The 13,304-nt window shown below is 47.1% G+C and overlaps 1 protein-coding gene across 4 annotated transcripts in view; it reads right to left on the reverse strand.

Annotated features, from left to right (window-relative positions):
- Nucleotides 1-13,222, reverse strand: part of ADAMTS9 (ADAM metallopeptidase with thrombospondin type 1 motif 9) — a 63,348-nt gene extending 50,126 nt beyond the window's left edge. For all 4 annotated transcript variants that reach the window (XM_042880927.1, XM_042880926.1, XM_042880925.1 and 1 more), the window contains exons 1-4: nt 12,791-13,222; nt 11,318-11,477; nt 349-635; nt 88-171 (exon numbers count right to left, since the gene is read on the reverse strand). In XM_042880927.1, the coding sequence (XP_042736861.1) occupies nt 88-171; nt 349-635; nt 11,318-11,477; nt 12,791-13,207 (948 nt within the window). In that variant the 5' untranslated portion in view covers nt 13,208-13,222. The remainder of the gene's footprint in view (nt 1-87; nt 172-348; nt 636-11,317; nt 11,478-12,790) is intronic.
- Between the last annotated feature and the right edge of the window lie 82 nt (nt 13,223-13,304).

A 13,304-nucleotide genomic window follows, 5' to 3' on the forward strand; every position in this document is an offset into this window, starting at 1 on the left:
GACATGAAGCAAGTATTCATTCATTCATCACAAGGCCCACTACAAATGCCACTGTAAACAGAAGGAGAAGAAAACCACTTCCATTACCTGCTCATTATGTATCACGACCAGCTTCACAATAACAATATTAATTAAATTTCCAATGCTTGGGTCTTTGTAGATGGAAGCCACCTGTTTTAAGAAGAAATACTCAATGTTATTCAAGAAGCAAGTAAGACAATGCATGTTTGATCTTGGCATTATCTCCATACCTAGCTGAGGCAAACTGCTGGTATCACACAAAAATTCAGCCCAAAGTAAGATCTTTGGGCACAGTGGGCGAACCTCTCTGCCCAGCTGAATACTTACTATTGACATTAACGTTAGGACATAGTGCTGCAGATTAGCCCCATGGTAGGCAACCATCCTGCTGTCAGCTACCACCATCACTTCCACAAATCGAGGGTAGGAAAGGAACCGCTTTGTTCTTCTGTGGCTCTTCTTCTCACTGACATTCCCTGTCTCATTGCTATCTGCAGAAAACGGATTCACTTCCAGGCTGTGTTTCAACATTTCCGTGTCAGATAATAAGCTGCTTTCTACCCATTGTTTTCTCCAGTGTTTCCGCTTGTTCTTTTTATGACTATGTTCATGATCTATGATTAAAAAGCAGACAAACATAAAGTACATCCTGGAGCGAATACAGGTGATAATCCATGCATTTTATGTCACAATATCTATTTACTTCAACCAACCATTAAGCAAACTTGTTCTAAACAGCTAACCATAGCAGAAGCCCTGTGTGGAAGCCCCCCAGGCTGTCCGAAATCTGAGGCTTTTGTTAACTTTTAAAGGCTTAGGTAACCTCACTGAAGCCAATGACACTGCAAGCGATGGTTTTCAGGCAGTGGGGCCACCGTAGGACCCAGGATGTGGTTGGACTCATTTGCCCCAAGTCCAATGATGGTAATTAGCCACCATAGTGTGGGGATTCTGGGCACGTCCAAGGTGGCCAGGAAACCACAGGAAACAAAGGTTCAAATCCTGTATTTCTAGCTCAGGCATGAAGGACGGCAGGATTTGGCCTTCATAGTGAAGCAATTATATATGATTTATTTCTGTCTCTAACAATAACATGGCTGGGCTTCAATTCTCCCCCTTCCTTTATTATTCCGTGCTACAGGAATGGTAAAGGTCATCTAATAGCACAGCTGCCACTGGCTAAAGAATAGAATTCAGGAAGTTTCACATATACTGCTTTTGATATTCAATTAGGCCAAACATAAAAGCAGCCTGAAAATATATTCCATGCTGACACAAAGACGACAGAGTAAAGAGGGAGAACAGGCAAATAAAACATATGGAACATGTACAATTAAGATTTACCATCTGATTAGTGTGTAATTATAGCATTATTTAAATGTAAGAGCAAAATCAGTCTTATTTGATGCCACTTAATTTTTAATCATTTCATCATAGGAAGTTGCTAATTGAATGTGATTCATCCACGAGAGTCTGTTCGCTTCTGCATTTAATATAAAGCCAGATCTGAACGACTCATCTAAGACTCCAGGCTACAGCCCTCGCAGTCTTTGTAGCTTTAGTTTAATTTAGTCATGCTGGTGAAAAATATCCCATTTCCTTATCTGACCTGCTGAGTAGGTTAGAGGAAGCATAATATTAGGGAACAAAGGAATATTCAATGTTCAAACAAGATTTGAATGATAAGAAACTTCTTGGCTATTTTTGATGTGTAGTTTCCTTCTAGGATATTTGGTAATAATTTCCAAAAAAAGAACTATGAAATACAAACTGTAATATCACGGCAGGCAAAGGGGTTGGCTAACATCTATCCATCCAAAAAAACTGTTATTTTTCCCCACATGTAAATAGACAGTGGAGTATTTAAGAATTAAATTCCATTTACTCTGCACTAGCTAAGCTTTGTGAACTCCCCTTTTCTCGATATTGGCCAGACCACCTTAACACAGCAGAAAGTCCACAGTTATTCGAGTAAGAATTTGAGAAAGCCAATGGCATTTGTGGTTATAATTGGATTGCCCTAGTTCCTCTGCACTAATCAATGCTGTTGTGCTGGCAAGGTTTGCTCTCATGCTGGCATGGCTTCGTGGGCAACCGTGACATTATCCTGACTTCTGCAGTGCCAATCAGTGCGGGAAGCCAACTCTGCATACAAATAACTTATAGGTGAGAGGAAGACCAGAGGGTGGAGAAAGTGCTAACCTCAGCTCTTCTCCCAGTCCCCTGCACGCTGTGTGCCTTCCCTCAGTGCCCTTGGCCAGTCGCTTTAATTTCCCCCTAAACAACTAACTTCCAAAGGAGTCAGGTACTTGAGGAAAGAATGCATGAGGGACTGCAAGATGCTCAGCCCTCAGTGTGGAGGAATGCAAAAGAAGAGGGAAAAGTCAAGGACTCATCGTGGTTGCACCTGTTACATTGGAGATATTCAAAGGAATTAATTCATGCTCACCAGGCTTGCACTGCCCAGCACAGAGGAAAGCCACCTTTTTCCTTGTTACAGAAGTCTTGCACAATGCTGGTACAACATCATTGTGTCCCCTCAATCCAACACACAACTCATCCCTTCAAAAGTGAACATATTTTTTCCATGTATGAAGCTGCTCCAGCACTTAGAGCGCGATATCCGGATACCAGTCATGTATAGCATGTTTGCCAAACTAGTTACAGTAAAACCAAGTGTAATTGATTGGGGATACCCTGCACGTAAAGCACCTCCTGGACTTTGGTAGTAGCAAGTGTTATCTTCACCCATCTTGCATATAACTGCACTCAGGGCTGGTGCACATTCACCTGTAAAAGATTAAACCCTAATGGCAGTGTACTGCTCTCAACCCATGCGTGAAAACTCCCGCCAGCCTTACTGGGAGCTGCACACAGGACTGCCAGCACCTCATGTGCCTGATGCTGCTGATCTCTCACGCTGTTACGACTGCCACAACACAACAGAAATGCTTTTCCTGAATGGGGCAGCCTGCTGCAGTTTAATTAAGCATGAGTGGAAAACTCCCACGCCACACAAGAAAACTATAATTTTATGACGCCAGCTTCCCACCGCAACGCACAACAGGGTGTGATACTTTCCCACCTGGTTTTGCCTTTAATATATTTACAGAAATCAGGAAGCAAAACCATTTGCTTGGCAAGCTCTCAGCCTTGGCAGATGACCTGAAAAACATCTACCTACACATGGCAGTGATTGAGTGGGTTTAAGTATCCAAACATTTTCTTTAATTTGCTGAAGAAACAAAACCCTAATGAGCAGAGAAACACTTGAAAACCACGCAAACTACGGACCAATAATTCAAGTACAAAGCTAGCCTGTGCTCTCATTCAACACCTAATACTAATTTCCAAAGTGGTTAAAAGCTATTGGGATAATGTCCATTTTAATGTTTGCTTTTCTAAGGCAACACTCAGTAGTTGCACTGTCTTTAGACAAACCTGAAAGCGTCTATGTTTTTTTTCTTCTTTTTTTTTTTTTTAAGCTTGGTTTCTTCCTTTTATTACGTGAAACTTAAAAAATACATCCAATCCTGTGACATTCACTGTGAACAGGGACGTCCCTTCCTGATGGCATCTTCCAACCAGTGTTATTTATGCTGGCTTGCTCAAGAAGCCTCAGCCCAGAGTTCATGGGATTGATTTACAGATGATCCCCACTGAGTAATGGTTACTGGATCATTCCTGAGGGAGAGGGCAGGGGAGAATCAGGCCCTACCCCAGTACTTTCCCTGCATGGAAGGGTGACAAGGCAGAGCCAGGGACTGCTTTTGAAATAGTAGCTATTGTTATGCTAAAACCAAAAATTAAAAGAAACAGCAATCAGCAGTTCTAATCCTTTCCATTTCTGCATTAACTTGTCCTTGGAATAGAAAGCAATTTGCACAATTAAATAAGACATGTGACAATGAGAGCAATTCCAGCTCAGCTCCAAGTTCATGAGAGCTGCACATGGCAAGGGAAGGAAAGAAAAAAAATAAGAGAAAGCAGAAGAGGGAAAAATAATCTATTTCTTGAGCTAATAACATTAATGACCACTCCCTGATAGAAAGGATTTTTAACGTGAATTTTGCTATTCTGTGGCTGTACTGTACCATGCATAGAACTGCTCTGATCCAGCCCTGCAGATGATAACACCACAGTCTGGAAGTTAACTATTTTTTGCACACCTTCGTTAAGCAGATCAAGATTCAGCCAGGCTCCCTGCAGCAGCCTGCGCCCCATCTGCGCCCAGAGCCTTGGTACAAGCTCCGGCCACAGTCAACTTGCCCAAATTTTCTGCCTAAAGTGGTTTCAACAGTGGCTGCTGAAGCCACTGCCATTGCTGCGTCTATCGCAACCTCACTGTTACAGCAGCACAACCCAGAGCACAGCACAGCTCCCTTGGCTGCTGGCAGCTTCTCGCCCCACTGGGACAGCAGCCAGGGTGGAAGTGTGAGGCAAGGGGAAGTGAGGACCTTGCTTTGCTCCACTTCAATACTGTGATGCTTTGGGAGGACAAGTCCATTGCCTGGCATCTGTCATAAATTATGCAAAGGCCAGCAAGCAACACTGCAGCTCCATAAGCAGTTTAGATGATGCAGAGCAGTCCCACCAGCCCACCCTACAGTCCTGCTAAGTCTCCCATCTTGTAGAGGAGGCCAAGAAAAAGACTTCAGTAGAGATGCTGAACTCAACCTTGGCATGATCCCACCCTCCTTCCTGCAGTTAGAACCAATCAATGTCCCATTGAAAGAAAAATGTTCTCTGTTTTTACATCATCCAAGCGCCAAGGACCACACATACTCCTGACATTTCCTTTCTTAATGATGTATGAGTATGAGAGAATGCATTCTAGCTTTAAAGAATTTTTCTTTGCCTAAGGTAGAAGTTGTACGTGAAAGCTATCAATTTTGCACAGCAGACAGGAACTAGATTAATGAACAAACCAGTAAATTGCCTTTTGAAGGCACACGCAAGTTGAGCACATGGGGGAAAATGATTCAAGGTGATTTTACAGACAAAATAATTAAACAGCTGCATCTCACAACTGCAAGGCACAAAAGCACCACTGAACTGATACAAAATTGGTTTAAAGGATGGTTGACACAGTTACAGCACAGAAACTCACTCGTACCAGTTCCATAACCCACTGCTTCAGGAGTGCCAGCACACCTGAACACCAGCTGGGACTGTTGCCTTTGGGCTCACCAAATCTGTCAGCAGAGCTTCCAAAGATGCACTTGCTGGGCCTGGCCTCTGCCCTGAGTACCCAAGCCCTGTGCTCACTGCCTTGCTCTTTATGCAACTTTCAATGTATAAGACTCCTGTTTGGTGGCCACAGCAACAAAACAGATTTCACATCTAGTGACACCTCAAACCATGCAGTACCAATCAACATCAGTAAAAAACAACACTGAGATCACCGCATCTTTTTGCTGGCACTCCATGTAATGAGAACAAATATCCCGTTAGGAAGAAAGAAACTTGGCCTAGCAGTTGGCCACAGGGATGCTGTTAATGACAATACAGGCATGTGGGAAGAAAAGCCACAGAACAGTCAGCATGTTTGTTTTCATTAGGATATGCCAGGGGGTAGAGATGGAAAATACCAAAGTAACAGCTCCCTGCCTCACCCACCCCTCTTCTTCAGCAGGCATCCTCAGAGACAATGCAACAGTAGTTGCAAAACTGCAAGGACATCGCTTTTGATTCCAGGAGAATAACTTAACCACATGGAAATCGCAAAACAATAATCAATCAATACCAATGTGTCATAGCGCTGGTCTTCCACTGTTACAGAAACAACCTTTCTTGCCAAATAACAACAAAAGGCATGTACCTGGCTTACAACAAATGCACTTGCAATTACAGGATCTGCATCAGTAATGGTGATCCAATTCTTTTATACCGAAGCCTGTTTAAGTCCTATTTCACTCACACCGCAGTGAGATAGCACAAACATTACAGCCCAATCCCTTCCCCATCTCAGTATGGGAAAGGCTTGTGTTGGACATCCCAGGCCCATTTAACTAAGCAGTAGTTGGCTGTTGCTGTGCTATTACCTCAATGGGAGGCCAGAAATAGAATTAATTACATTAGCATAAGGACCTGTGACATAACTCTCGTTTGCTGCTTTTGGGAGGGAAGGAAACCTGAAATAATTACTCTCTTACTATAAATTACAGCTCACTTCCTTAAAGTGATAAACTTTTCAGAAGGAAAGAACGAAGTCAATGTATTACCCTGAAGCCAAAAGCAGAGCTGACAGCTTAAACAGACTTTTGAAAGAGCTCAAGGATTGCTCAACCTGGAAGCAAAGGCTTAGGAAAACCTCCCTGCAGATCTTCTGCAACCCCAGTTACGTGAGATCCAGCAGTACAGAACTTGCCTGAAGACCTGCCTGGAAACCAAAAACCTCAGCATGTGAAATACTGCTGGAATCACGGGCTTGAAAACCAAAACAAGACCATGGCTGGAGGCAAGACAAACAGACCAAAAGAAACAGCAAAAATGTGAAGAGGCTTTTCCCAGTTTGATGCAAAGCATCCAGGGTTTCAAAACTAGCAGGACTGTGAACACTGAGCCCTATGGAAAACACATTCAAGGTTTCCACCTGTATAAAATCAGAATGTAAAAATTATAAGTGCTCAACAAAATGCCTGTGAGACATTCCACTGCTGCCCTCTTCAGCCCCATCCCTCACCAGAGTCATTTCTCACAATGATGCACACCTCACAACAGACACAGGCAGGAGATACAACACTAACTCACAACACAAGACGGGACAAAGCAAGGCTCTACCCATGGCACCCAGCTCCCACCACATCCCCCAGCCACAGCACTGGGGTCATGGCAGCAGGATGCTTGCGCCGTGATCCACCAATGACCTCCCATGTCTCTCAGAAGAGACAACAACCACCAGCAAGGGCTGAGTAGGTGGATGCTAATTATCACACAGGAGCGAGGTTGCAGTCACTGAGTTGGCAGCACCATGCATGTGATCACCCAAGGCACAGGGTTGCACCTCCTTGCTTTGGTGACTCCCCAGTGCCGTGCTCAGTGGCAAGGGTTGTTAAAGTTACTACAAAAGAGTAATCTATTACAAATTACTCATTAATCAACAACAACAAAAAAATCAGTGACATATTACCTTTCATTCCTGCGTCACGCTAGCTCAGCAGCACTATCTGGTTCACACTGTTAATTTGTCTTATACTCACTACAGCCACTTTCTCAACACAGCTTACATGCACTTCTCTCCTCCTCCTTGCACAAACCAGTACATGGGTCATGACTTCCCAGACCAGCCATGCCTGGCTGCAGAAGCCAGAGGCAAAATGCTGCCTCCCAAGAAAGCAAATTGACTATTTCAACACCTTATGACTAAATACCCAGCTGTGAAATTGGGACCCTCCTGTGTCCATTGTTGGCAGGTAATGGGATGTGCCAAGCCTGGAGACTGTGCCCGGTACAGGGCTTTTTCCCCCCCGAAAGCAAAGCCATAGGGCTTTCACATCTCCCCTCACAGCACACTGGGCAGAGCCAGCCCAGCTCAGATAAAACATCTGCCCTGTCCTGCTCTCCTCGGAGCCTGCATTGAGCATCTCACCACTGCAACACTCCTTGCTGGAAGGCCTGTGCCTTGGCTGCAGCCCTCTGGCTCTCCTCCAAAAAGAGGAAAAGCTCTAATCATCTTCCTACTAGTTTGGCACCCTCAGAGTGTTATTGCTGCTTCTGCATGAGGAGTTTTGCCTGCAGTGGATATTCCTGTTTGAAGTGTTCTCATTAAGGAGCCGGGTCTTTGTGCAAGTTCCTTACTCCCAGCCCTGGAGCCCACATCCAACATCAGCCTCAGGATGGGCAGGGCTGGCCAGAAATGAAAGCCTCGGTAATAGCCAATGCTCACTGTATGTGTAGTCCTTGATTTATTCATCTCAGCCACGGGTGGGCCTTCGATATAAAATAATTATGAAAAATGAGGCATGAGCAGGGAGGCATTTAGCTAACAAAGTTCTAGAGGAAACAGCAGAAATCAGGAGAGCAGAAATGCAAGCACAGTGGGAGCAAAGTAGGAGCTGCCCAAAAGAGTTCATTAAGGAATCCCGCATGAGGGTCACAGTAAAAGCTACAAGGAATTTGCAAAGTTTGGAGCCATGAAACAGCTGAGCTTGCAGCAAAAATGTCCAACTCTTGCATTTATACTGCTGGCCATGGGCAGCTGTAGTAGATGGGGCCCACCAGGTAGATAGAGGCCATACCTGTCCGAGAACAAGGGGTGGCCAACAGGCAGGGTTACTCAGTTTAAGACAACAACAACATGAGAAATATGAGATTAAAGAAAAAAAAGGGGGAGAAGAAGACAGCAGAACTGAAGGTGTGCCTTCCAGGGAGGGTCTTGCCAGGCAGCTCCCAGCAGGAGGTCACAGGGCCAGCTGGTCACAGCCTCAGCATCCCACAGCACCCCAGGATGTGACTCCGTGCCTTTTATCATCCCAGTCAGATGGTTCCTCTGCAGAGCTTCAGGAAAGCTCTGCACTCCAGCTCTGCAATGAGCAACTTCCTTCTCTTCTTTTTTTAGGATCGGAATATCTTTTCTCTTCCTCCCCCACCTCAAAAGGGCAGATATTAATAATATGGATCGGAAGAGCTCGCTATGGTGAAGCGATGGGTGGTAGCGGTGCTGCACCCAGTGACGTCACGCCGGCTGCCTGGCCAAGTCTTCATCCTGACAGAGCTGCTCAGGAAAGCACAGCTAATTATTCTGCCAGATCCTCGGCCAGATGACAAATTGATTCACGGTAGTAACTAAAAGAAGGGAAGGAGGAGAAATTGCACCATTTCCTATGACTGAAACGACATGACTCGTTACCCTAAGGAAAACTTTGTCCAAAGTGTTCACTGCAGCTGCTGAGCTGTACGCCAGACGGCTGAAGTGCATTGCCGGGGACCCTGCTGGTGTGCTACATGAGTTTATGCATTTGGTATCCATCAGCTTTCAGAGGAGAAAAGCCTTTTTTCAGAACTTCCACAGAGTCCTGCCTGTCAGGGCACCTACACAATTATCAGAAGCTGCTAATTAAAATTTAGCAAAATCAAATACCTGTTCTTCTAAGTTGACCTGAGGATGCTGAAAACGAAAAGCGAGCACAAAGGAGGCCTTTGGAAATGAAGCCTTCTACTCACTCTATCAGTCAGCTCACAAGGGACACTTTTCCTGAACACCACAAGCAGTCCACAATTACATCATCACAGTAAGGGCACACAATGCGTGGCTTATTAATCATTTCCAGGAAGAACACCATCAGAAGGTCGTTGTTAACAGCCCCGCTGCCTGGCAAGGCGATCTCCCATGCTCACTGTAGGGTGGGTACCTTGGACTTCCCTCGCATGAATTTCCTCTTTGAGCAAAAGAACACTCCCTTCCAACGGTAGGGATGGCAGTAAGGAGAAGAGACAAAGGTGAGGACGATGGGGTGGAAAGCAAAGCTATCACCATGGCTACCTGGAACTCTTACACCTGCATTTGGAAGGCAAACACCTCCTCCTTCCACTACAGCAAACAACTGAAAATAGAAAGGAAAGAAAGACAAGCAAGAAGTATTCTGGAAAAGAAGAGAACATAGGTACACCATGAAGGTAATATCATGGATAGAGTATTACACTTGTGAAGAGCAATATTTTTCTTCTTACGAAAAGCTATGCTCTTCATATATGATACATATAGAGTGGTGCCCCTGCCTACAGCAGGGGGGCTGGAACTACATGATCATAAAGGTCCCTTCCAACCCAAACCATTCTATGATTCTATGATATAAGGAGGGAGTAGGGGGAGAAATACAGTGAGCTGTTATAACTACACAGAGTCAAGCAATTGCCCTCCCAGCTACCTTTAGTTCAATGAGTCCTGTGATCTGCTGCTCCGTTCCTCCAAGGGCTACTGATGAATTGTGCCAGATACCGTGTTTCTTTCCAACTGTTCTGAGTCTCCTGCATCTGATCTCAAAGAAGGGAGCAGAAACAGCTGGAAGAGAGAAACCAGAATGGCATAGTCCAGCAGCAACCCTTGGAAGAACAGACAACAACAGCCTTGTGAGAGGCACCACTGTCCCCCAGTACATGTTTGCATGTGGACACATATCTACATGTCTTCTAGATGAAACACATGCCATTAGCACATCAGCTCTAAACTGTCACAAAGCACAAGAGCAACTCAACAGCATGGCCACAGTCCACAGGTACAGGTGCCAAACCAGTCACACCTGCTAAATACAAACCAAGTCCAGCACCACATTTCTCTTCCTGTGCTAATTTTGCTTCCTGAGGAACTCCACCTGCTCTGCAGCATGTGAGAGACTCTCAGCCCACGCAAGGGAAGCCAGTCAAGGTCTACTCTATTTAGGCTTTGCAGCTCCTGCAGATCTAGCTTCAGGCCAAAGGAAGAGGGAGAGACAGCAGGTGAAACGGGGCACTGAAGGAGTAAACTTCTTCAGAGAGAACTTAGGTTCCTTACTGCCAAAGGAGAGGATTACTTGTGAAAATCAGGAAGTCAAGGAGGCACAGAGCAGCAGGAGGCCACTGCAGATAATAGGGACAGTAGGAGCAAAGCTATTGCTCACCAAGGCATGTGAAGAGGAGATAAAAAGGCTTGTGCTCTTTCATATGTGCAAAGACTAGAAAAAGGGAGTGTAGAGGTCAGGGAGATGGTGCTGGTGGAGGAAGGGCCACAGGGGAAAAAAAAAAAAAAAAAAAGAGAGCCTTTGAGAATGAACCATGGAAAAGTGATTAATAAGGGCAGAACTGCCAGGGTTGGTGGTAGTACCTTTTCATTTTCATTATAAAGAAATAAGACATTGCAACTTGCAGCCAGGTCTGGCGAGTGGGGACACAGCAAGACCAAGCCAATGTCATCAAAAGGACAGAAACAGAATTTGAGACAGAGAGCAAATCAGATTGGGATGGTTAGGAATTACATGGAGGTGGGAACAGAAAGCAGGTTAAAAGGCTCATTGGATAGTTGTGGCATGACAGCCCGAAGGATCTCCTGCCAACCTTACAGCAGGGATGAAACAGAAACCATAACATTTTTTTCCTGACCACAACTTCCTCATAACCAATTACTAGAAAGCACAGGCACACACGTCTCTTCAGGGCAGCAGTACCACTGCAAGCCTCTTCCAAGCGCATGCGGAACCATCTCCAGAAGAATCCTCAACCTCACATCTCTTCTACCCCACACAAACCTGGTGATATTTTACTGCAAATCAGCTCTCTTTCGTAAGGGCCAAGTCATTAAGAACAGTAATAAAATGAGTACCTGGAGTATCACAAGTCTGCCTGTCCCCTGAAGAGTTGGTTGGAGGTGTCCGATGTCGGTAGACGAGATGTGGCTTGTTGTGCTCTTCTTCATACTCTTGCTCAAGTGACAGCAGTGGCTCTACAAAATAGTCCCCATCATCAGACTTGAATGTGCCTAGCTGAGAGGGACAGAGAAGGACAGGGTCAATGACAAGCCATGCAGTAGGCTAACATTAAACAAGGGAGGTGGGTGAGCTGGGTCTGCAACAACCCCTGTGAATGCACAGGCTGGAAATGCAGCTCTCCATCACACTGCTCAGGCCCTGCCTCCTTCAGCAGTCCCTCTGAAGCTTTCAAAAAGCAAGGTTTTAATCTGTAGGAGGGAATATGAGAGGGGGACGCCTGCCAGACCTTGTCCCTATGCCAGTGACTGAACCACTCCTGCCCAAGGAGACATAATGCTCCAGCACAACCCTAACATACTGCACCATTTTTTCATGCAGCAGCTCTCCGTGAAACAGGCTTTAAACTCAGATGTGAGGACCCACGAGAGGCATCCAGACAGTGAAATCCCTGTGCACTGCTTTAGTGCACAGTATGGAAGCACTGTCAGTTAGTTGTATATGAATATGAATACAGAGAGGTTAAAAAAAAAAAAAAAAAACAACCACAAAACATCCAGGACAAAAGCATCTTGTTAGCCATCCTAGGCTAGGAAACAGGATAACTACATGGGATATAGTGCTGGAGGAAGGCCTGCTCAGGCACACATGTGCACCAGCCCAGCTCAGGCCCCAGCCTAACCTGCTGGGACGGGGGCTGGAGCTGAAGCAGCATGACATGGTCAGCCTGGGATGCCCTGGTAGGAGAGTGACCAGCAGAGACCTCCCGGGAGAGTACCCAAGGCAGTCATTGCTTCCTGTGCCTTGCAGGCACTCGGGGGTGCAAGGAGGGTGCAACAACCTGGGAGACTGCTGGGCAGTTTCTGCTCTTCCCTCTGCCAGCATCCCCTGGTGCAGCAGAGCACCAGGACGGGCTGCAAGGCACCCTGCGTTCATCTCCTCTGAGCTCACATCTCTGTGCCATACTGCAGGAAGGCTCTGAGGGCAGCACTGCTGAGGACCCCTCAGCCATCGCTCCAGATTTAGGGACGCACGTCGGTGTCAGGCGGTTTGATGGGGGCTCTACAATAGGGCTCTCCCCACCCGGTGATCTCCGTGGTGGGGTGCCGCTGGGTGGCACTTTTGCCCCAAAACCCGCGGAGCAGAAGGGCTTTCCCCCAATCCGACGGGATAATAAAAGTGGGCTGCGAGAAAGACCAAACCGGGGCGGGCCGGCCCCTTTCCCCCGCCCTCGACTGGGGCTACGGGATGGGGCCGGCTCCTATTCCCTCTGCCCACCCTCCCTCGCCTGCTCCTCCTTCTCCTCCTCCTCGCTTCCGCCCCTGTTCGCCGCCGCTGGGCGCCCGGCGGGGCCGGGACCCGGGGCTCACCATCCCGGAGCAGAGGCTGATGACGGCGGTGTGCCGCGGCCGGGCGTTGACGTGCCCCCGGTAGAAGCAGTGCTTCACGTCGGTGTCCGCAGCCTCGGCGTAAAGGTTCCGCTGCTCGGCGGCGGGCTCGCCCAGGATGCTGACGGTGAAGAGCGGGGCGATGAAGGCCGAGCTGGCCGTCAGGTTGAAGAGGAACTGCTGCCCGAAGGCGGAAAGCCTGTAGTGAGCCTTAGGGGAGGAGGATGAGGAGGCGGCGGCCATCCAGGCGTCGGGGGCAGCGTTGGTGCTCCGCCGCCTCCGCCTGAAGTGGACATCGGTGGGGAAGGGCTCTCCCAACTCATTCACCCGGGTAGGAGTCACGATCTCGTACTCACTGAGCTTCTCCAGCAGCTTCGCTGCAAAGGAAGAGAGGCACATGCCCCTGAGCGGGGAGTCGGGCGCCTCGCCCCCCAGAGGCGGCAGCCCAGCACCCCCGGGCCGCCTCCCATTCCCCGAGCTCCCCCGTACCTTGCCT

The sequence above is a fragment of the Lagopus leucura genome, unplaced genomic scaffold (genome assembly GCF_019238085.1).
Source record: "Lagopus leucura isolate 7727_CA_CO unplaced genomic scaffold, USGS_WTPT01 Super-Scaffold_100028, whole genome shotgun sequence".
Classification (NCBI taxonomy): Eukaryota; Metazoa; Chordata; class Aves; order Galliformes; family Phasianidae; genus Lagopus; species Lagopus leucura.